The 25,345-nt window shown below is 38.3% G+C and overlaps 1 protein-coding gene across 11 annotated transcripts in view; it reads left to right on the plus strand.

The window, feature by feature from the left end:
* The window catches only part of LOC126237049 (mitogen-activated protein kinase kinase kinase kinase 5), a 312,327-nt gene that overhangs the window by 249,710 nt on the left and 37,272 nt on the right, over positions 1 to 25,345 (plus strand). For all 11 annotated transcript variants that reach the window (XM_049946813.1, XM_049946817.1, XM_049946814.1 and 8 more), the window contains one exon: positions 20,437 to 20,641. In XM_049946813.1, the coding sequence (XP_049802770.1) occupies positions 20,437 to 20,641 (205 nt within the window). The remainder of the gene's footprint in view (positions 1 to 20,436; positions 20,642 to 25,345) is intronic.

A 25,345-nucleotide genomic window follows, 5' to 3' on the forward strand; every position in this document is an offset into this window, starting at 1 on the left:
CCTGCAAAACCTCTTTGCCTAAGGGCAAAGTACTGTACTACACAGAGTCTTGCAACCAATATCATTGAACAATTCAAATTTTTGGACTGCTAGATATAATACACCCTAAGAAATGAATACTGAGTTACTGTACACCCTTTGCCAAAGTTATTTCATAATTAATGTAGAGATAGCAACACAGAATTGAACTGCAAAACAACTATGAAATTATGTAAGCTGCAGTTAAATACTTGAGGACGAAAAGAGAGTTGTATTTCACACATAGTGGCACTTTATTCAAGTAATAAGAGCGTGAAATGCAGTAGTTTGATCCTTAGAGATCAAAGGTGTGGTGATAATGAAACTTTACATGCGTCAGTGTTTTCTGTGAAGTGTGGTGAGTTAACAGCAAATTTTAGCAGAATTTCTCACTGATCTGATTGTTTTGGAATAGTTGTGCGAGTGTTAGCAAAAGATCAAAGACAAGGAAGGTAAAAAACATCAACAGATGAACAAGGCATAATATTTTTAGCAGATGTTCTTGAAAAAGATCATAGTGCAAGAACTTTAAGAGCACTGATTCCACCATCTTCGATATTTCCTAATCTAATTCCCTCAGCGTCACCTGATTTAATTTGACTACATTCCATTATGCTGGTTTTGCTTTTATTGATGTTCATCTTATATCCTCCCTTCAAGACACAGTCCATTCCATTCAACTGCTCTTCCAGGTCCTTTGCTGTCTCTGACAGATTTATAATGTCATCGACAAACCTCAAAGGCCGGCCGGTGTGGTCGTGCGGTCTAGGCGCTTCAGTCTGGAGCCGCGTGACCGCTCCGGTCGCAGGTTCGAATCCTGCCTCGGGCATGGATGTGTGTGATGTCCTTAGGTTAGTTAGGTTTAAGTAGTTCTAAGTTCTAGGGGACTGATGACCACAGATGTTAAGTCCCATAGTGCTCAGAGCCATTTTGAAACCTCAAAGTTTTTATTTCCTCTCCATGGATTTTAATTCCTACTTCAAATTTTTCTTTTGTTTCCTTTACTGCTTGCTCAGTATACAGATTGAATAACATAGGGAAGAGACTACAACCCTATCTCACACCCTTCCCATCCACTGCTTCCCTTTCATGCCCCTCGACTCTAATAACTGCCATCTGGTTTCTGTACAAATTGTAAATAGACTTTTACTTCTGTATTTGACCCCTGCCACCTTCAGAATTTAAAAAAGAGTATTCCAGTCAACATTGTCAAAAGCTTCCTCTAAGTCTACAAATGCTTGAAATGTAGGTTTGCCTTTCTTTAATCTATCTTCTAAGTCTTAGAGTCAGTATCACCTCGCATGTTCCAACATTTCTACGGAATCCAAACAGATCCAAACAGATCTTCCCCGAGGTCAGCTTCTACCAGTTTTTCCATTTGTCTGTAAACAATGTGTATTAGTATTTTGCAGCCATGACTTATTAAACTGATAGTTCAGTTATTTTCACGTCTGTCAACACCTGCTTTCTTTGGGATTGGAATTATTATATACTACTTGAAGTCTGAGGGTATTTCGCCTGTCTCATACATCTTGCTCACCAGATGGTAGAGTTTTGTCAGGGCTGCCTCTCCCCAGGCTATCAGTAGTTCTAATGGAATGTTGTCTACTCTCAGTGCCTTGTTTCAACTCTGGTTTTTCAGTGCTCTGTCAAACTTGTCAAGCATTATCATATCTCTCATTTTATCTTCATCTGCATTCTCTTCCATTTCCATAATATTGCCCTCCAGTACATCCCCCTTGTATAGACCCTCTATATACTCCTTCCACCTTTCTGCTTTCCCTTCTTTGCTTAGAACTGGTTTTTCATTTGTGCTCTTGATATTCATACAGGTGGTTCTCTTCTCTCCAAAGGTCTCTTTAATTTTCCTGTAGGCAGTACCTATCTTACCCCTAGTGATATATACCTCTACATCCTTACATTTGTCCTCTAGCTATCCGTGCTTAGCCATTTTGCACTTTCTGTTGATCTTATTTTTGAAAAGTTTGTATTCCTTTTTGCCTGCTTCATTTACTGCATTTTTGTATTTTCTCCTTTCATCGATTAAATTCAATATCTCTTCTGTTACCCAAGGATTTCTAGTAGCCCTTTTCTTTATACCTACTTGATCCTCTGCTGCCTTCACTATTTCATCCCTCAAAGCTACCCATTCCTCTTCTACTGTATTTCTTTCCCCCATTCCTGTCAATTGTTCCCTTATGCTCTCCCTGAAACTCTGTACAACCTCTGGTTTAGTCAGTTTATCCAGGACCCTTCTCGTTAAATTCCTACCTTTTTGCAGTTTCTTCAGTTTTAGTCTACTGTTCATAACCAATAGATAGTGGTCAAGAGTCCACATCTGCCCCTGGAAATGTCTTACAATTTAAAACTTGGTTTCTAAATCTCTGTCTTACCATTATATAATCTATCTGAAACCTTCCAGTGTCTCCAGGCCTCTTCCACGTATACAACTTGCTTTCATGATTCTTAAACCAAGTGTTAGCTATGATTAAGTTATGCTCTGTGCAAAATTCTACCAGGCGGCTTCCTCTTTCATTCGTTACCCCCAGTCCATATAAACCTACTACTTTTCCTTCTCTTCCTTTTCCTAATGTTGAATTCCAGTCCCCCATGACTTTTAAATTTTCATCTCCCCTCACTATCTGACTGATTTCTTTTATCTCATCATACAATTCTTGAATCTCTTCGTCGTCTGCGGAGCTAGTTGGTATGTAAACTTGTACTATTGTGGTAGCTGTGGGCTTCGTGTCTATCCTGGCTACAATAATGCTTTCACTATGCTGTTTGTAGTAGCTTATTCACACTCCTATTTTTTTATTCATTATTAAACCTACTCCTGCATTACCTCTATTTGATTTGGTATTTATAACCCTGTATTCACCTGATCAAAAGTCTTGTTCTTCCTGCCACCGAAATTCACTAATTGCCACTATATCTAACTTTAACCTATCCATTTTCCTTTACAAATTTTCTAACCTACCTGCTCTATTAAGGAATCTGACATTCCATGCTCCGAACCATAGGACGCCAGTTTTGCTCCTCCTGATAATGATGTCCTCCTGCGTAGTCCCTGCCCAGAAATCCGAATGAGGGACTATTTTACCTCTGTAATGTTTTACCCAAGAGGACATCATCATCATTTAACCATACAGTAAAGCTGTAAAAACAGTAAAGCGGGAATAATTACGGCTGTAGTTTCCCCTTGCTTTCAGCTGTTCGCAGTACCAGCACAGCAAGGCCGTTTTGGTTTATGTTACAAGGCCAGATCAGTCAAACATCCAGACTGTTGCCCCAGCAACTGCTGAAAAGGCTGCTGCCCCTATTCAGGAACCACACATTTGTCTGGCATCTCAACAGATACCCCTTCGTTGGGGTTGCACCTACGGTAAGGCAGTCTGTGTCACTGAGGCACAAAAGCCTCCCCATGAAGGGTAAGGTCTGTGGTTCATGGGGGGGAGATTCTATTCCTATTTTTGAAAATGTGAATATCCCAAGAAACCTCCCATTCTCTTAGGACCATATGTTGTAATTAACACTGGTTCAGAATATCCAGAAATATTTCACTTTTACTGGAACATTTTTAAAAAGCTCATTGTTCAAGTTATCTATTCCGGCAGCTTTTAATCCACTTTACCTCACTGCATATTCTAATTCCCAAATTTGCAGCAGTCACTTCATGCAAAATGTCTGTTGCCTTATGGATTGGTTTGATTTGATTTGTGCAGGGAGACCAAAAAGAATAATGGTCTTAGCCCACTGTTGTCCATACCAAAACTGTGTTTATTGCGCAGTTTCGCTCCCATAAATTTAGTAAATCCATTCGGGACACAATTAAACAAACAGTAGGAGATCCCTTACCAGTTTCTTAGTAGACACAATTTTTTCAGGCTCTACCAACCCAAATGCTCTGTGTCTATTGCCCTCCAAAGCTTCTCATTGGAAGATAGGATGTAGTGCAGTTTCATCTTCCTGACTACATAGTGTACGCTTTGAGGCTTCTTGCTCTTTACCCCTTGTGTGTAAAGCATTTCTTAAAGTTCCCGTGGCTGTTCATGGATCCTACCATCACTTTCATTTGTTTCCTGCTCAAGTTCAGGGTTACAGAACATCTCTTGAAAAAATGGCATCAGCTTCATTAGCTTCCCCTGTTTTTGTTTTTTGACTGTAGTCCAATATTTTACCTCCTGATCAGATACTGAGTTTTGATTTTACCATCGTCTTTGAGGTGGTTAGGACAAGATGTGGTCCAGTAATTGGAGTCATCCTGTCAGCTTGTTCATTGCCACTAATTCCTGAGTACTGAGGACCCGCAGCAGGTTTATCCTGTTGCTTTTCCGTAGCCTCTCAAGGGCTTCACGGCGTTCTGCAACGATCTTTGATCTCATTGCAGGAGCCGATAGAGATTTCAAAGCTGCTTGGCTGTCTGAATAAATGTAGATGCTATCATCCTCATAGCACATATGCTAATTACCCTCTCCACACATTCTGATAGTGGATATTTGTACCTGGAGTGCTGTGGCCAGCTTCCCTAGAGAGACTGCTGTCTCTAGTTGAAGCTGTACCCCATATACTCCGGCTCCATCACCTTCATCTGTTTATGACGTGCCAGTAAACCAGGTTATGTCTCCTGACCAGCCCCCTGAACTGCTCTCTGTTTCCAGCTGTTGTATTGAAAGTTTTATTGAAGTGGCCGAAATTTACTGTATGGTCTGCTGGCATTTCCTCGACCGTTCCTTTATTTACAACACCCACTATATTGGTATGAGATTCTGAATGCCATATGGAAATGTACCTCCTCATAAAACTGTTTCACAAATTAATGAAGATTTTTTTAGGTGTACATAAAAAATCCAGATATTTTAACTAGTATATTAAAGTGCATCAATTCCATAAATCCGTATATGACTGGAATTATTAATAACAAACACTTCACATCATTGATTTCACTTTGATTAACTTACTTACTATCTACTGTTCTCAGTCACGCTCGACTCTACACAGTGTTTTATCAATATTCACACTCAGTTCTGTGCAGCAGCTTGAAGCATTGATTCAGGTGAGATTGTAGAGGATGATTTGATGGTGGCACTTGATTGTGCTAATTTCCAATTGTAGTTGCACATTATTACAACTGATGAGAGAATAACAAAACAAACTCAGATGTGACTATCAAATAACCAAGTAAAATGTAACAATTAAGTTATACATTAATGTGCTGAAGCAGCCACTGTAGGCTGCATCTGTGTTCCAATCCACTGAAAACTTTTGAAATTACTTCTAAATGTGTAATCTGTATATGTACATTTGGACAAAAACAGCTACTTTGAAAAGAGACACTGCTCCATATCTTGTATTGCTCTGCTGCTGTTTTTATCTAATACTTTGTTGTTTATGTATTTTTCATGCGGTATATGTTAAAGCTTCTGCATCACAAGGATAGCTATACATACTCAAAGATTACGAAGCTGCTACATTGATGAGCCAAAACATTATGACCACCTGTTTATTAATATCGTGTTGTTCCACTTTTCAAACACAGTTCACCAGAGATTCTGCTTGGCATGGATTCTACATGCCTTTGACAGGACTCTCGAAGTATGTGGCATCACATGTCCCCAAACAAGTCAAGCAATTCCTGCAAATTACAGGAGGGTGGTCTGTGGGCACGCAGCTAGCTCCCGATATGTGTTCCAGTGAGTACAGATCGCTCACATTTGCTGGCCAAGACATTAATGTGAATCATTATAATGCCCCTCAAACCATTGTTGCATGATTGTGACCTGGCAACAAGGACAGTTACCCTCCTGGAAGATGTCATCGCCATGGGGGAAGACTTCAAGCATGAAGCGATGCAGCTGGTCAGCAATAATGTTCACGCAATTCACGGCGGTGATGATGCCTTCGATCACCATCGCAGATTCCATGGAAGAGCAGCTCAGTGTACCCTGTAGATAATTCTGCCCTCATTGGTCTGCATCTGTGGTGCAGTGCATGTTCCATGCACCCATTCGCGCAGATGACGTCTTTGTAAGGACCCAATCTCAACCTGGTGTAACAAGAAATGTGATTCATTTGACAAGCGACCCGTTTCTTTTGATCCACAGTGAAAATTCAGTGATTCTGTGTCCACTGCAATCATAACAGGCAATGTCATTGGGTCAACACAGGAACACTAGGGGTTGTGTGATATGGAGCTACATGTTCAACAATGACTTGTGAACTGTGTGCTCCGAGACACTTGTGCCTGCACCAGCATTGTACTCTGTTGTCAGATCTGCCAAAAATCACTGCCTATTCTGGATTACACAGTGGAGGATCCTTCGACCTCTATGTTCTATGATGAGACATGGTTGTCCAATACCATATGGCCTACTCATTGTTTCACCATCCTTCAACCACTCTTCATAGGTACTCGCAACAGAAATACACCAACAGGCAATCAGCTTTGACATTTCAGATGTTCTCATTTCCAGCTGCAAGGCCATAACAATGTGCCCTTAGCCAAAACTACTTACGTCAGTGGATTTCCACATCTGTGGCCCCTATCTTATCTATAATTACTGGCCATTTCTCTCTCTTCAGCTTATAGGCTACTGTGTCACATGCCTGCTACACCAGCAGGAGGCATTCAACCTCGCGATCAGCAGTGGTCATAATGTTCTGGCTCAGCACTGTACACCATAATATGACAATAGCTATAGGCAAATATGAATGTCTTTTCTACAGTTTATCACTCAACCCATCACTGTCAGGAAATGTTGAGGGGACCCTTGTAGTTACATGAAGGACATTTTGATACAACATGAGTGACTGTCCGTGATTCAGCATCACAGTCGCAAGATGGTGGTGAAGATTTGCCACACTTGTGGAGAGTTTCTATACATCTTATAACATGACTGCTCTGTGCGTGCGTGTTATATTATGATGTTACTGACATCTCTCTCAACTCCTTTAATTAAGAAACACTTATTTCAGTGTAACTTGTGTCTGATTAAGAATAGTTATTGTTAGCAGATCACAAACAGTAAGATTTATTGTCAGTAATGTTACTCTTAGCAAACATTTTTAAATGTTCACAGTTCAGCAATATTATGCATGTCACTAAGCGACCTTCATCTTTTCCGTATGTTACTATGTGACATCAATCTTTTCACACTGAAACTCTCAAACGAACAAATGCAGCATGAATGATCATACTACAAACAAATTAGCAACTTCAGTGTCACTCTGTGCATAGTCTCAGTCTGACTGCTCGGTTGGGATGCCCAGACTGAACTCTATTACTTGACTCTCTCCACTCAACTGCCATGCTAAGCACACACCCCAGCAACAACAGTCAGAATTTACAAAAACATTGTCAACGGGCAGCGATTACTTTGAAATTCTACCTCATCAATACCAGAGGTAGCTGCATCATTGCCACTGCGCTTGAGCAGACTGATAAATTTGCTCTCAAGTTTTACAGACAGTTGCAGATGTACTTGTCTTGAAATATGATGATATAGGATCTTCACATATCCCAGCATCTCAAAACATAAATTTTGCCTTGAAATTTATGGTGACATAAAGTTTCTTTGTGAAATTAACATTTGTCACAGTACTTCACTGCAGTGCAGACTCTTCTTCATTTACATCTGCTACATCAACGTAGGTACTTTACAAGCCACCATACAGTGCATGTCAGAGTGTACCTCGTACTACTACTAGTCGTTTCCCTGCCTGTTCCACTCGCAAATAGAGCAAGGGAGAAACAACTGTCTGTCTGCCTCAGTATGAACCCTAATTTCTTGCATCGTCATAGTCCTTATGTGCAATGTATGTTGACGGCAGTAGAATTGTTCGGCATTCAGCTTCAAGCGCTGGTTCTCTAAATTTTCTGAATAGTGTTTCTCGAAAAGAAATTACCTTCCCTCCAGGGATTCCCATTTGAGTTCTCGAAGCATCTCCATACATCTGCATATTGTTCGAACCTACCAGTAAAAAATATAGCAACCTGCCTCTGAATTGCTTCAGTGTCTTTATTTAATCCGATTCGGTCTGGATCCCAAACACTTGAGGAGTACTCAAGGATAGGTTGAACAAGTATCCTACATTTGGTCTCCTGTGCAGATGAACCACACTTTCCCATAACTCTCCCAATAAACCGAAGTTAACCACTCACCTTTCCAGCCACAGTCCTCACATACTCTTTCCATTTCATATCACCTTGCAATGCTACTCTCAGATATTTAAATGATGTGACTGTGTCAAGCAGGGCACTACTAATGCTGTAGCTGAACATTATAGGTTTCTTTTTTTTTTACTCATCCATATTAACTTAAACTTTTTTACATTTGGAGCTAGCTGCCATTCATCACACCAATTAGAAATTTTGTCAAGTGGTCTTGTATCCTCCGACAGTAACTCAGTTCGACACCTTAATGTACACCACAGTGTCATCAGCAAACAACCTCAGATTGCTGCCTTCCATGTCTGCTAAATCATTTATGTTTATAGAGAACAATACTGGTCCTATCACACTTCCCTTGGGAACTCCTTACGATACCGCTGCCTCTGATGAACACTCACTGTCAAGGACATGTACTGGGTTCTGTAACTTAAAAAGTCTTTGAGCCACTTGCTTATCTTTGAACCTGTTCCATGTGCTTGTACCATTATTAAAAGCCTGCAATGGGACACCATGTTAAGTGCGTTATGGAAAAGTATAAATATGGAATCGGCCTGTTGCCCTTCATTCGTAGTTTGCAGGATATCATGTGAGAAAAGATAAGCTGAGTTTCGCACGAGCAATGCTTCCTAAAACTGTGCTGATTTGTGGTCTTAAGCTTCTCAGTCTCAAGAAATTTATTATATGTAAACTGAGAATATGTTCAAGGATTTTGCAGCAAACAAAAGTTAGGGGTATTGGTCTGTAATTTTGCGGTTCTGTTCTTTTACCCTTCTTATATACAGGAGTCACCTGTGTTTTTTCCAGTTGCTTGGGACATTGTGCTGGGTGAGAGATTCAGCATAAATGCAAACTAGATAAGGGCTAATGCAGTAGAGTACTCTTTGTAAAACCGAACTGGAATTCCATCCAGGCCTGGTGACTTATTTGTTTTTAAAATTTTCAGTTGTTTCTCTATGCCAGGGATGCTTATCACTATGTCATCCATACGGAAGTCTGTCTGATGGTCAAATGACAGTATGTTTGTACAATTCTCATGTGTGAACAATTTCTTGAACGTGAAATTTAAAACTTCAGCGTTTGTTTTGCTATCTTCAGCTGCCCCATCAGATTGGTTAACAAGAGACTGGATGGAAGCCTTAGACCCACTTAGTGATTTTATGTAGGACCAGAATTTTTACGGGTTCTGTGCCAGATATTTTGGTAAGGTATGATGGTGATAGTTGTTGTATGCTTCTTGCATAGATCGTTTCACAGACACACGCATTTCTAGTAACCTTTGCTTGTTGTCATTTGTGTGTTCTCCTTTGAACTGAGAGTGCAACAGCCTCTGCTTCCTCAGCATTTTCTGAATTTTGTTATTAAACAATGCTGGGTCTTTTCCATCCTTAGCCCACTTACTAGGCACATAACTCTCTAGACCATGATTTACAATCTGCTTAAACTTTGCCTTTAATTCCTCTATGTCCATCTAGCTGGAACTAAGTGATATCAGTTCACTCTAAGTGAGGTGCTAACAACTGCTTATGTGCTCCTTCTAGCAGCAACATTCTCATAGCCGTGTGGACTGATTTATTAACTTTTATAACCATTGTTGCTATAATGACATCATGATCACTAATCCCCGTTTCCATACTGATGCTGTTGATAAGGTCCCCACTATTTGTAGCTACAAGGCCTATGATATTTCCATTGTGTGTGGGCTGCCAAACTAGCTCATCAACATAGTTTTCAGGAAACATGTTCAAAAGCAGAAACATGTTCAAAAGCATGTCGCATCACGGTCTGTCTATACCCATCACAATGAATTCATAGACATCCCAGTCTATACTCAGTAGGTTAAAGCCACGTCCAATAGTATTGCATGATCTGGGTATTTACACACCAATGACTCCAGAACTGTCACAGTGGAATGAGGTGGCCAGTAAAAACATTCAACAATTAACTTGCTTTCATCTAAACCTGTCATACACAACTAGATAGCTTTACTGTCATGCTCAACTTCATTAAAGAGAATATTTTTGTCAGCTGCAATGAGCACTCTCCTCTACCGATATGGCCTCTAACCTGTCTTTCCAATATACATTCCTTGACTCTTTTTGTTATGTAACTTAACTGATACTATAAAAATGTCACACAAACTCAAAGACTCGCGTAATTGCTCCGACTCATGGCTATGTTGGTAAACAAACAGCCACCAGGTTGCCTGCTGGGGAAGATAACTGCCCAGCCACTTCGTGCAGTGCAGTCATGTGTGTTGCTGTGGTGTTTCACAGGAACCAATATACCGCTCCACAGAAGGCTTGCCAACTGTTGACCTTGCATATTGTGATGTCATTTACCTCATATGAGCCACTTCCTTGCAAGGGCTGACGTAATGATGATGTACTGTTGCCAGCCGGTAGAACTTGAAAACAAAAAGGAAACAGGCAGCAGAATCACTCCAACACAGAATTCATACTGCTCAGCATGAACATTACAGCCATGTACAACAATTAGTTTAATAGTATACTATCACTAAATAGCTTGTAATACCCCATAGCTCAGTCAACTACATATTGACATTTTGCACACAGATACATATGTCCACTAATACAAGGTTACTGGTAATTCACTAACAAATCACAGGAAGCATGCCCTTATACTACAACACTGGGATAGATACTCAACCAATCTATGCCACCCTATCATTCTGACTATGTTATTCATTTACGTTTTCATTTGCTTCCATATGCCAATGGTACATGTTGAAGTCCAAAATATTTTTCGCCATTAACTTTCTCTAACCCAAAAGAATCTTGATACCCTATTCACTGAATTCTAAATTCCCCCAAGTAATAATGCAGAAATTCCTTAATTTTGTCCAAAATGGATTTCACCAAATGGTTGTGTCTTGCAGTTCTTGCCATTGACATTTTCTCCATCTACTTCAAAGCCATTTGCTGTCCTCCTCCAGTGGTTAATTGAGTTGGTGATGGAAAATTAATAAACCCATTGAAAACATTGTCTGGTTCTTTGCCATGTGAATCTGAACAGTCATCCTAGTTTGTGTATTATATGTTCAGCAGGGTTCAACAAAGGCCTGTTCAATTCATTGATGTAGCAATGTTAGCCACCAGATTTTCTCAGTGGAAAGAAGTGAACAGATTTTGAAAATAATTCAGCCACTACCAAGAATTGTGGGAAATTCCCACAAGACTTTGGAAGGCATCCGGAAAGATCCCAACCAATGATTTCACCCATTTTTTGTGGGAGAATATTGTGCACAAATGTTGCAATGTAGACACTTTGGTATGCAAATGTAAGTCTCAATCTTTAATAGTCATTTGTACTTGCCAAATATGTCTTCAAAAATCACCTGCTTTTGAAGTTGCTGTAAATATTTCTTCAGATCAAAATGTGCAAAACATGTGAGGATATATTAGGTCAAAACATAGAAAACACATTGTGGTATGCAAGCCTGCCTCCATGATACTGAGTTAGCCTGTCTTCTTGATTCTGAGTTTTAAGTCGATTCATCGGTACAAGACGTCACTGTGAATTAAGTAATATTGTCAAATTTTAATCTCAGCCTCATCTGAATACATTTTCTTTATCATTTTTAACATCTCACCGGCCTCTTGGTCTGCCTTTGTGATACTATGTAAAAACCAGTTAATTTGTACATGGGGTATGTCTGTGCAAACATCTTTCAAATTTTGCAGAAGATGTGACATTGCATCAGGTATCACATTTCTTTCACCTGGAATGCATTGTATCTCAGAATTGTATTCTTGAAGGACGAGATCCCATATAGCAAGACGATTATGCAATAATTTGCAATTAAGCGGAACTATTCAGAGCACCAAACAATCGCAAGTACTTCACTTTCAGTCACATTGTATTTCCTTTCCCATGCTGACAAAACATGACTTGTAAACATGACCATCTGATATTGCTCTTGACCATCTTCTTTGACTATTTGGTAGAGATGGACAGCAAGTCAAAATTCACTGGCATTTGTCCAGAGATGAAGTGGTTCACTAAGGTCTGTCAGATGCAATAGTGGAGCTTCTAAGAGTTGTTTCTTTATCTCATCAAATACTTCTTGTTGTTCTGTCCTCCAGGTCCAAACTGAATCCTCCTTTGTTAATACCAGCAATGCAGGTAATGACAAGCAATGTCCCTTCAGAAATCGGTGACAATACCCGTGAAAACTGAAGAAAGATTGAAGTTATTTTTTACAAGTTGGTAATGGAAAATTTCAAACTGCTTCTAATTTCTTTGGATCTGGCAAAATACCTGCTGATAAGATAACATGTCCCAAGAATGGTATATGGTTCCTCACGAATTCAGACTTTTGCAGGTTGAATGTGACTCCAGCTGATCTAACTGTACCTAAAACTTTATTTAGCTCTTCCCACAAAGTAGACATAGTCAGAACATCATCAATGAACACTATTACTTCCTGTAAAGTTCTCCAGGAATCTCATCCAAAGGTCTAACAAATGCTGCTGTTAAAATTTTAAACAAAATGGCATCCATTTGAAATGGTAACAATGTACATTGTGCAAGAATACAGTAAACTTTCGGCTTCCCTCCTTCAGCTCTTACTGCCAATAATTACCTGTCATACCCAAACTAATAAGGTAATAAGTTCCAGGAAAGTTTTGCAAAATGTTGTCAATATTCTCCTCTTAGGGTAAGACACTGTGATGGATAACTGATCATCCAAAACAAGTCTGACCAATCTGTGTGTTTTAATTAGTGGATGTACGGATTGCAGTATTCATTGCTGATCTCTCAGTTATATCATGTAATCTCCTTCCCTACAGCTTCTCTTCTAGTTATTGTTATTGAATATGATTTGATTTTAAATGGTTCATGTGCCTGCACTTTGACATTCACCTCCCTTCATCAGTTGAAGTTTACTTGAAAGTGCTTCAATGTGCACAGTTAAAACTTCTTGTAATTCTTCTCTATAGTAAGTGGGCAAATTACTCAGATGATCTGTTTCTTTGTGAATTTTTGAAATCATCTCCTGAATTTCCTCTACTTTTCTGTGGTCCATTATCCTTCGCATATATATAATGGCACATCAGTTCCATCATGTATGCTTTAAAAAAAATAAACACCACATGCTGCAGTGGCTACTTCCTTTTCCCTGAAATATCTAATGAAATTAACCTTCAATACTTCACTCTTATTACAAATACTTAAACTTCTTCTTTTGTAATCAATCCTACATCATCTTTCTGCCAGCCAGTCATTACCAAAAGTTCAATTCACAGTCAAAGGATCAAGATACAGCACAACCATATCATAGTATCTGTCTAAAATGTTGCACCAACTGAGTGCCTACCCAATAACAGCATGACTACTAGCCCAGTTGCAGTAACTATATGCATGCTATTCACAGGGAAGACAGGTATTTCGTCTATTTCACAAAGATGTTCATATAAATTCTTGGAGATTGCTGTGGTATCACTACCAGAATCTACAACTGCTGTCATTTTCTGACTGTTAACACTGAGTTCAGGTACTGGATTCAAAGCCTCCACCACAACTTGCACATCTTCTCTCAGTAGTTCAGTTTTAATGTATTCAGTTTCACACCTGATCATTTGTATTCTCACATCTGACCCCTTAAACTGTTCACATATTCTGGAGTGAGTCGCATCTGAAACTACTACTAGTTTGCCAGTAATCGGGCACATTGTCAGTGTCTGTTACCTGTAACTCAGAGCAGTGAATGGTACCAAACGCTTCCATCATGTACTACATGCTGAGTTCCATCTACCAAAATTATTTTCCCTCCTGTCATCATTTCAAAACCAGTTATCATTGCACACACACAATTTCATGAGTGTTCATCTCTTCATGTGTCATTGTACCGCTGGTGACTGTCATTTTGTTGAGTCCACAGTGGGTATCCAAAATTATCTTGCTGCGGTGTGTTGCATCACTGCAAATGTTGCTCTCAATGAGTCATATTTTGTTCCAAGCCAGCAGGCATTCCTTCAAGCCAGTCTCTTCCAAACAATCAACAACCCATAACAACTTGTCAAAGTCATCAAAAGTTTGTGATGCTAATTGTTTTCTTACTTTACATGGTAAATGCTTTATCAAAATTGTGATTAAATCATCATCACTAATAGGATTGTCCAGATACGTCTTACATTCCCATCGTTTCTGAAGAAAGTTATGCATCAGCCTTTCATTTTGATCATAGTTGAGCATCAAACATAATTTTACTTTGATGCTTCATTATTTCTCGCACAACCAATATTTGTGATGAAATACATTTTCAGAGTTTGCAAATATAGCATACTGATTGGATACGTGATCTAGCACCTGGGCTCACATCGTATTACAGAAATATCAGTTTTTTTTATTCATTTCGAATTCATGCAAACACAGCTTTAAATTGTTTCATGAAATCCATGGGTTGTAATTATTTGTGGGTATCAAAGTCCTTAAACTGTTCTTAACCAAGCATGTTATTGACAATAATGTTTGTTCAAAAACTTGTACCATAATATGAACTACCTCATTATTCGTTTGTTTCATAATTTCCTGCTGTGAGCTAACTAGCATCTCTATCTTAGTTACACCTGCTGTTATCTGCTAACAGTGCATCATGACCTCACGCATGAACTCACATTGTTTCTTGTCGAGCAATTTGCTACATTCCTGCAAAAAATTATTGAACTGACTATGCAGTTCATGACAATGACCTACTGCCTTTTGATCCCACATTTGCCCAAATCTAATTTCAATGTTTGACTATGTTGATCGAGTTTTTTTTGTTCATATTTTCCTCATAATTACAGATTTTTTTGTTTAAATTCCACTTATTATTAAGTTTTTTATCCAGAATTTTTATACTACGCTCAGTGAATGGTTTGTTCAAATTTGTGTTCATTTTTTGTATAAACTGCATTGGCACTTCCCCTTTCCCATAGCATCAACATGATTGTTATCTGTCATTGCTTCAGGTGGTTCTACATTTATTTGAAAATTTGAACTTTCATTTTTTACTGCCTTATCATTTTGAATTCTGATAGTCAGTTTTGACTCATTAATAAGATACATTGCAACAGTGTCCTAATAACACTGTCATCTCCATTAATTACATTACTATTCTCAGTTTAGCTAGCCATTGTTATTCAAATATATACTGCACAAGCAATTTGTAATAAAAATAATTGTTCACTGTCTATATTCATTTTCCTGTCCAACTTTCTTTGGAAATCGAGTTCACACTGAAAATGCCAAATTCACTCACCATACATTGACACTGGCAATCGGGCTCCAGATCCAAAGATTGTAGCAGTCTGCATACATGGCACGACCGTTGTTGGTTGTTACGTTATGGTTATACTTGCCACCTCTGTAAACTCTATTTATTAAGAAACACATATTCCAGTGACTCTTGTTTTAGGGTAGCCGATAATGTTGGATCCAATTAAGAACAGTTATTGCAAGAAGATGACGAACACTAAGATTGTCAGAAGTACTACACTTAGAAAAAACTTTTAAATATTTACAATTCAACAATATTTCGCATACCACTATGTGACATCAATCTTTTCACACTGAAACTAAAGTTAATAAATGAGGCATGGATGATCATATGACAAACAAATTAGCATCCTCAGTGCCAGCTCGCAAATAATCTCAGTCCAACTGTTCTGCCCTGAAGCCCAGATTGAATTCCCTCTCCACTTGACTGCCATGTTGAGTGGACATGTCCAACAACTGCAGTCAGACTTGATTCAAAACGTTGTCACAAGTCAGCGATTACTTTGAAATTCTACCATGGTGAAACCAGAGGTTGCTGCAACATAGTCACTGCGATTAAGCAAGTCGATAAATTTACTCTCAAAGGTTACAGTAATAGCAAATATCTTGACATATGATGATATAGGATCCTCACTATCTTTCATGACCCCTTCGGATGCAACTCAGAGTACTCCACATTGTCTGAGACATGTCATATCCATTGTACTTTTCCTGAATGCAGGACAGTGTCTGGCATTGTGAGGATAGTAATAGCATTGAATTCATTTTTAGCAAGAAACCTGGCTGTGATAAGAGTGGAATGTTGTGATCCTAATCTTTTTCACTTCACAGGGACTACATCATTCAATATTGAAAGGTCGGGGTTGTGAACAATCTTTTGATATTCGATATTCACATAGTGGCATACTCTCTTCTGTCTAATATTAGGAGATGGAATGTGACTCAAAATAGGTAACCGATATCTGCTAGTAGATCATATTGACCCAATAACAATATGCATAGATTTGTTAAATAGTACATTGATCTTTTTCACTTATGGACTATTAATAAGCCATACAGATGTACAGTACTCTGCAGTTGAGGATACACTCTGAGTGCTGATACTCAAAGAGTGTATGCTGATAGTGCCCAACTAGTGCTACAAAGTATATGTTATTTCTGTTTTTCAGCTTAACAGGTGTTTACGTCAGGTACTCCTTGAAGGAAAGTGTCCTGTCTAATGTGATTCCTAGGTATTTTGGCTGTATGTTATGACGAAGTTTGTCTTCCTCATAACAGACATCAGCAGCTTTGTGTGCCAATCTATTGGACAGATGAAAACATACAACTTCCGTCTTATTTGAGTTATGTTTTAATCACAGTTTTTAGGTGCATTGGCTTAAGATCTCTAGATCACAGTTAGGATTACTTCAGTTGTTTCGAATGTTTTGTGTTGGGTAGCTACATCCTCATAGCCAAACTTTCTGGACTGTGTTGGAGTAATATCAGAGATATATTAAACAAGAGAAGAGCAAAGATACTCTGTGGTATGCCATTACTCAGTACTTACAGCTTGCTAGTGGCTTTTCCTGCAGTAAATGTTATCATTTAGTCTTGTTGGCCGCCTGCATGGAATAAGTTGTAGTAAAAGTAGCCCTTGCCTCCAAACTGTAATATGCTGCACTTAGATCAACGAAAGTAACTGAATTTTTGTGCTTCTTTTCTTATCCTGCTTCAATGAATGATGTTAATGATAAGACTTGATGAGTGCATCTCCATCCTGGTCGGAATCCAGCTTGCTCAACAGGAAGGATCTGAAAGATTACAGGACTAATTCAGTTGTATAGAATTCTTTCATTTAACTGACAAGTAGTGCTCAATATATGACTGGCTGGTCTCATAAGTTACCAAGTTTGAGTATTGCTGTGATTTTTAACACTTCATTTTTTGTGGGATTGAGCCACATATCATACAGTCAGAGAAGAAATCCGCCAGCCATCTTTTTGCATATTTCTCACAATGCACAAGTAATTTGGGATGTATTCCACCACTTTCCATTGTCTTTCCGTGCTTCAGAGTTTTAAGAGCAACCGAAGTTTCAGATACAGAGAATATGAACTTTATCCTTTGGTGCTCTAGATGTAGACAGGAAATTGATGACATCCTATTAGTGATGTATCACTGTTGTCACTTATTGTTATTTTGTTTTTACCCAACTTCTTTAGTAATTACCATACTTCTGTACTTGATGTTTGAAAACTGAATGACCCTATAGTCTCTATCCAAATAGTACACCTAGCTGTATCTAATACTTTAAACAAAGAATTTGTGGAACTTTACATAGCTCACTACCAGCTTCTATATGCTAGAAAAAGGAGGATCTTTCTAATACAAACATTATAATTTAAGAGAGAGTGATTTTGTATGCGTAATTCTCAACTTAATTACCTCGCAGCATATCGTTCATAAACTTTCCAATGTTTCAGTATTCTAATTGAAGTAAGATTTGCCTAACTAGGCATAGTAAGCACCTGTGTCAGCTTCAACCTTGTAATTTAATTTGGAGCTTCATTCATCTAGGCATTTCATCATATTTGATAACTGCTAGTCGTGAAATCAAAAGAATATGTAGGGCATGCAAGTGCACTAAAGTGAATGTTTTACCATTTTGCAACAACAGTTCAAGATGTGTGATGGCATGTTGTATTGTTTGAAAAGAACATTATTCTTTGCAAGATATCAATGTTAAGTGTTAAGTTTGTCCAGCAGTGAAATATAATACTTCCTCATGAGTATTCTACCATCATGCGGGGAGTCTGTGAGCAGCAGTCTGTGTGAATACAGGGAAGTGGTAGCTATAATTTTTCCTGCAGGTGAAACTGTTTTTCGCTTTCTTTGGTGCAGTATTTCCTATTTCCTTCCACTCATGTTCCATCTCTGGTGAGTGGTGATGAATCCATATTTCATCTATTGTTAGAAAAATTAGACAAACTCTCCTGAACTGCATTTAAACAGCTCCAAATGCTCTTTAGTAATGTTTATTTGAATGGACACAGCAACCATGAACAAAAAGATTTGTCATACAGAAAACTTCCTGTTAAATGTGGCAATTATATGTGGTAGACACAGCCATAAAAATCTTTGCATTTCGTGCAGAGTCACTTACTGTCAGCTTGTGGCCATTGAGTAAAGTGTTGTGAATTTTTGTCACGTGCTTGTTGGTCATACAGGTTTTGTTGACATCCGGAATGCTCTTCCTCTACAACGAAACAATGGAAAGTCTCGGTTAGAATACCAGCAATATTATGAAAAGGATAGACTGCTACTCATCGTAAAGATGACACGTTGAGTTGCAGACAGGCACAATGAAAAGACTGTTGCACATTGAGCTTTTGGTTAAAACTTTCTTCTGAAAAGAGAATACACATACATTCACACACTATGCACACATGACTGCTGTCTCAGGCGGCACCATCCAGAATGGCAGAGCGGCCGAAGATGATAGTCACGTGTACATGAGTTGTTCTTGCTTGTGTAGATGTGTGTGTGTAGTTGTTTTTCAAGGAGACTTTGGCTGAAAGCTCAGTGTGTAATAGTCTTTTCGTTGTGTCTGCTGCAACTCAGCATATCATCTTTACGGTGAGTAGCAATGTAGCTTCCTCTTTAATGGGTGCATAACCATGCTTAAACTGAGCAGCCTATTTCAGAATTCTTTATGAATTGTTTTGTACATGTAAACCTTTACATTCTTGCCACAGATAGGCTACAAGACATTCATCTCTTAAGCAAATGTGCCATCTAATATAATATTTTTGAAAGCTTACAGTATTTTGACCATATTCACTCCAGACATTAAGCAATTCTCCTCTCAGATGCAATGATCTTCAGAAACTTCAAGTAGCCGTCGGCCACATGTCAAATACTTTTAATTTGTGAACAGCGGCTGCTAAAAGTTTCTGAAGATGCTTGGGTCTGATGAGTGAAACCAGTAATAAAAGCAATTTGTATGTGACTTGTGACTGCTCCACAATTATTTCTTACGGTTGATGTTCCCCCTTATAGTCAATTTCTGCCCTTTTTAAATTAAGCAATTTGAAGTGCACCTGATGGCCTAAACTCAAAAATTAGATTTCGTACTGCAATAAATGTAAAATAATCTTATTTATCAACAAATAACTGAAGGAAGGCTGGAAAGCAATGCACATATTTTGAGGGAAGCAGCTTTTGACTTTTCTTGCAGGTAAAGTCCTAAATGTCAAACATTGAAAATTAAAACAGTAACTCAATACAGAGCTATTTTCACTGATGTCACATTGTTGCCCACCTTGCATTGACCTACAAGTATTGAAATTATATGCCTTTAGTCGGAGACAGCTTTGTTCAACTTTTTGTGTTAAAGCATAAATGTTTATTAGGAAGAAACAATAGCCTGAAAAGGATAGTTACTAATTCCAATAAAGTGGAGATGCTGTGTAGCAGACAAGCACAATGAACAGACTGTCGTAAAATGAGATTTTGGCCAACCAGGCCTTCATCGGAAATACACACACACACACACACACACACACACACACACACACAACTCGCACCCACATGACCACAGTCTCTGGGTACTGAAGCCAGAGAACTGTGGTCATATGTGTACAAGTTTTTCATATTTGTGGGTGTGGGTGTGTGTTGTCTATTTCCAACGAAGTCTAACAGTCTTTTTGTTGTTCCTATCTGCAACTCATCATCTCTGCTATATGAGGAGTTGCAACTGTCTGTTTCATGCTATTCTTACATTCCATCTGGATTTTCCATTGACATATTAGGAAGAAAATATGTACTTATTACTACAATCAGAGTAATTCTAAATTTCATGTTTTTTGTGTAATACTTAATTAGTGGCTGTGCTCCAATGCCATGTAGCCTTTTATAATATTTTCATGAAATTTACATAATATCACCTTCTGTCTCTAGTTTCCATATTTTATTCATTTTCTAAGGTGTTCAATGGCTGTCCATTGCGTATACATTGTACTGCAAGTTGGATTCATCCGGATACAAGAGACCAACATATTCTAATAGGTGCAGAAGAAGGAATATACAACCTGAACTTGAATGAATTACATGATGCAGCCATAGACCAATTGTATCCTCGAAGAACCATATGGATGTATGTTATTAAGGACATACTAATGTCCCTTTCAGGTGAGAGCTGTTTTAAACTTTCATATTCTGGATGTTATATACTGGCTGTTCCTACTTGAGTTATCAGATCCATTTTTTGTGGTGTTCCCAAAGATTATTTGGTGTGTGAATGTATTTAACCCAAAGAAACATTACTTATGCGATTTCAGTTGCCAACAGTAAATATCATTTTGACTTTTTTTGTACAGAAAATGTTATGGCACTTGCCCATGAAAGGCAAAGGTTCCGAGTTCAAGTCTCAGTCCAGCACACAGTTTTAATGTTCCAAGAAGTTTCAAATGTTGTTTTGGTTGTAATTAAATGTATCCGCTAGTAATCTCCCCCCTCCTTCCTTTTTACATCTATTGTCTACATTAAACAGTGCCCCATCCAAGTAATTAATAAGCAAAGTCTTTTATAAAGATTTGAGAGGAGCGAAGATTACAATAAACTTGCAAGATTACTTAGCTTGTCATGTTGATGTGGATTCAGTTCTTCTTGTCTAGGGGTCTTACTCATGAAGCTGAAAATTGAACATCGTGTCCTCACGGTTGGTTTGGACTAAATAAATTGGAAGATTGTTGTTGCAGAACTTTTTACGTAAATATATTTTCCATTGATTTTTTCACATTTTAGTAGTCATACAGTATTTTGATTTTTCACATTAACAAAGCCGAAATTACATTGTTTGCACCTAGTATACGAAACTTCCAATCACGTCAGAGGCAAGCTTATGACTCTCACACTGTGGAAATAACAATATTCTAAAAGGTTTACAATTTTTCTTAACAAATGAATTCCAGTAGTGCTCGAGACTGATAATCACTGAATGATTACATATCATACACTAAAATCCAGTTTTCATTGCAAATATAAGTTCTTAATGACCAGTCTTTTATGAAAGATTCTTAATAATGATTGTTTAAATTTAAAAAAAGTTACAAATTATTCTTTTTCATCTTTATGTTTTATGCTTCTTGGAAATGCTTGTGGAATGTGCATCTTTGTTTTAAAATTCACCATGTCTGGGAATCAAACCTGGGTAACCTAGATGTCAGGCAAACATTCCACTACAGAGCCACACAGCGTGTTGATAAAACAACCTCACTTTTAGGTATTAATGATGGTCACAAAACTTCAAAGTCGATTATCTTGAAAATTTTGTAGAATTGCATCAAAACAGTTTGGCAGATTGTTCTGAACTTCACATACCATAAATATAAAAAAATACAAAACTCCAATTGCTGTGTGGTCTCCTTGTCAGTTCATTCCACTTAGCAAGTCTCGTAATCCTCCCTATGTGTTACTACTACTTACAGTTAAAGTATGTCTAGATCATTACAAAGTCCCCTCTAGCTTGTACTGTAGCTTAGACTAAGACCTCTCAGGAGATTCTTATTCCAGTATGGGGAGAAAGATGATTCTTCTAACCAGATAACATGTTTATGAGCTATATTTGGAAAGTAAGAGTCAAATGCTAATATTTAAATTTTGGCAGTTTAGAATGAAGCTGCGAGAATACAGTGCCATTTGTTGAGCATTTATGAAATCACAGAAGCTATGGTTTTAATTCAGTTGTCATTTCACTATTGGTGATAGCAAACAACAATGGCTTTAAAATTTTTACTCCCATCAGTTGGAAGTGTTTGCTGTAATTTTTTGTTTGAAAAAGGATCTGCAGCTGCTCATTTCCATCAAGAGTTGTGATTGGTTTATTGATCTGCAATATGAGTGAAGGAAAGGAGTTGAGACATTAATAGTCGCCATACATATGTGCAAGATGTTGAGCAGAATGGAAGCTCCAATATCCTAGCCAATTGAATTGTGCAAAAAATGGACAAAAAATGCTGATCTGATGATGATTGATGATCAATTTTATGGCTAGTGAATTTCCAAATGTTGGATGCACCACTATTCAGACAATTTTGTAAAAGTCACCACCATGGAAAACTGTCATCCTGGATAATTCTCCATAACAATGCACATTCACACACTGCTGTCTAGACTGTTAAAACTTTTAGACTCCTCACCGTACGGTCATGACCTCACACGCAGTCACTATCACCTCTTATTGTGCCTGTACCAAAGACTTGGTGAAAAATGGTTTGAAGATCACTACCAATTCTGTCAGATAACATCTATGCAGAGGAATTGACAAAGCTAGTGCAACATTATGAAAAGTGCTTAGGAGTAAGCAGTGATCATGTACTTGGTCTACTGCAAGCAACTGTGCTCCAAATCTCCATTCTATGCAACGCTCTTCAGATTACTCATTTGAAAACAGATTGGTGAGTTCCAGTGTTTACATCTCACATAAATTCTTACCTTGCTTGGCAGTGTAACTTAAACTAAAAGCTGAGACACACACTGTTAGTCTTGTCTGCAATGAATGTTTTCCCACGACATTCTGATATAAGTGCTTGTAGTTATAAATTGCCTGCCACTGCTTGAGCATTATTTGGTATACCAGGAAACAACAACACACTGTTCACTATCTGTCACATTGACTGTGACAGGCACTTAATCACTTTCATAGACACCCTGTACACCTTTCATTGTGTACTTTCAAAGCAGTTGTCCCATGCATCACATTGTCACACTTAATATTTATTTATGTATCCCATGTGATCTGGTGGTACACAGTGTGTTGCAGATGTCGGAAAATATCATTTAACATATATTAACATAGGCCTATAGTATCCTAATGTATTATATTGCTCAATGTTTTCAATTTAACACAAACAGCAAGATTGCTGTTCTAAGTATTCATTTACAGAGTAAAAACAGTGACACAACAAATATGACTTCACGGCTTTGCTAAATTTTATGTTGTCTTCGATGGACTTAATACTAGTGGGAAGATTGTTGAACAGTTGGAGGCCCATGTGGAAAGCTCCCTTTTTACACAGTTAAGTGTTTGTATGTATAACATGCAGGTTTGCGTTTTTCCTGGTGTTGTGTACATGTATTTAATTATTTTTTACGACTCTGGGGTCAGTTGGCACTATGTGGTTTCTGAAAAGTTTTAGAGTCTCAAGAAAGTAGAGGCAAGGCAGTGTAAGGATTTCCAACTTTATGAAGATGGGTTTGCAGGAGTCTCTGGGTTTGCTCCCAGTAATAATCCTCATTGCTCTCTTCTGGATTCTGAATGTGCTCAGAGCAGTTGGAGAATTTCCCCAGAATATTACACCATATTTTAGGTGGGCTTGTATGTAAGCGTAGTACGCACTGGTTAATGTTTTTAGGCTAGCACATGTTTTCAGTACTCTCAATGCATAACAGCCAGTACAGATCCTGGCATTTACCTTTCCTGTGTGTGTATTCTATTTCAGGTTATCTTGAACCCACAGACCCAGGAATTTGAAAACAGTGTCGGTATCTATTGACTGCTTATTTACAGCGACAAATGGCTGAGAGGAATTTGCATTTTGTGTTGTGTGAAAGTTCATGGAAGCTGTCTTTTTGGTGTTGATAGTTAATCTGTAAGCGACATGAAGTTACTGATTGCTTCTACATGCCATATGATTAATGTTTTGACTAATGAGCTTCTGAAGACTACTTTTGTGTTTGATTTGGAGGTTTTATGGGGAACACATGCTGAGCATTATATCAAGTGGCCAAATGTGAAGTGAAGCTATTTATAATTTGGAGTACAAATGGATTGCATAGACTTGGCAAACCTCTCATTTTCTGCCCCTGCTCTTCTACTCCATCCTCCATCATGTTGCGTTGTTTATTTCTATTTTGCAGTTTTAGTCTAAGTTCCTGTTTGACTTTAGGGTCCTTTAGCTGTAAAGTATCAAATCGCTTGTTTTGTATGTCAGATTTTGTCTTTGTAGCTGTGATTTTCAAGTGCAATTTAGCTAGCATCAAATGGTGGCCACTGCCTGGTTTCCAGCACCTACAATTATTTCATCCATTTCACACTGAAGGAAAAGTGATTGATCTAATTCTGTGTCCAGTGGGTGCTTTGTTTTGCGTCACTGGAACAACCATACAAACAAGAAAACTTGAAACCTGAAACCTAATTTGTATTAGCTCGAGTACAAGACCTGTTATACTTTTTATTTTTAATCATGGTTTTGTCTTTGATTCCACATTTTTTTACTTTGTATGTGGTTCTTTATTTTTAGTGACACACCTAACATTTACAAAAATTGCAATTACCGGAAAGAATCACCTGAACGAATCCAAACTTGGAAGATTTGTGGAACAATATGCTTAATCTTGCAGAGATGTGACCTGCATTTAAACCCATCAACACCTTTCCATGTGAGACAGAAAAGCCCATAAGACATCAAGCAATTCAATGAAGAACTGTTATGTGAAGTGAAAACATGAAAGTAAAGTGCCAGCATCAAATCATAGGCATATGTCTGAGTTCAAGAGAGGGAGAATGATCAGTTCCCAGGAAATGGGTTTGGGTAGAAGAGGGTTGTACAGAGTGAGGGCAAGACTACACACCATGGCCATGGCATGGAATGACCATCGTCTTGTCCTCGTGATCATAACAGACCATAATGCTTTATCAACAGTATTGGCCAAACACTGGATCTGCTCAACATGTACAAAGCTCTGTGTGAGGAAGTGGAACACTGTGAGCTGTGGGCTGGACTAGGGGTATACATGCCACTGACTGGTTTCTGTCGTGTAGAAACACAAATACATGACACTGGAGAGGGCAGATGATTCTGGCACTAGTGTTCCACGTGGCAAAATGGTGCT

This window comes from Schistocerca nitens, chromosome 2 (assembly GCF_023898315.1).
Source record: "Schistocerca nitens isolate TAMUIC-IGC-003100 chromosome 2, iqSchNite1.1, whole genome shotgun sequence".
Taxonomy (NCBI): domain Eukaryota; kingdom Metazoa; phylum Arthropoda; class Insecta; order Orthoptera; family Acrididae; genus Schistocerca; species Schistocerca nitens.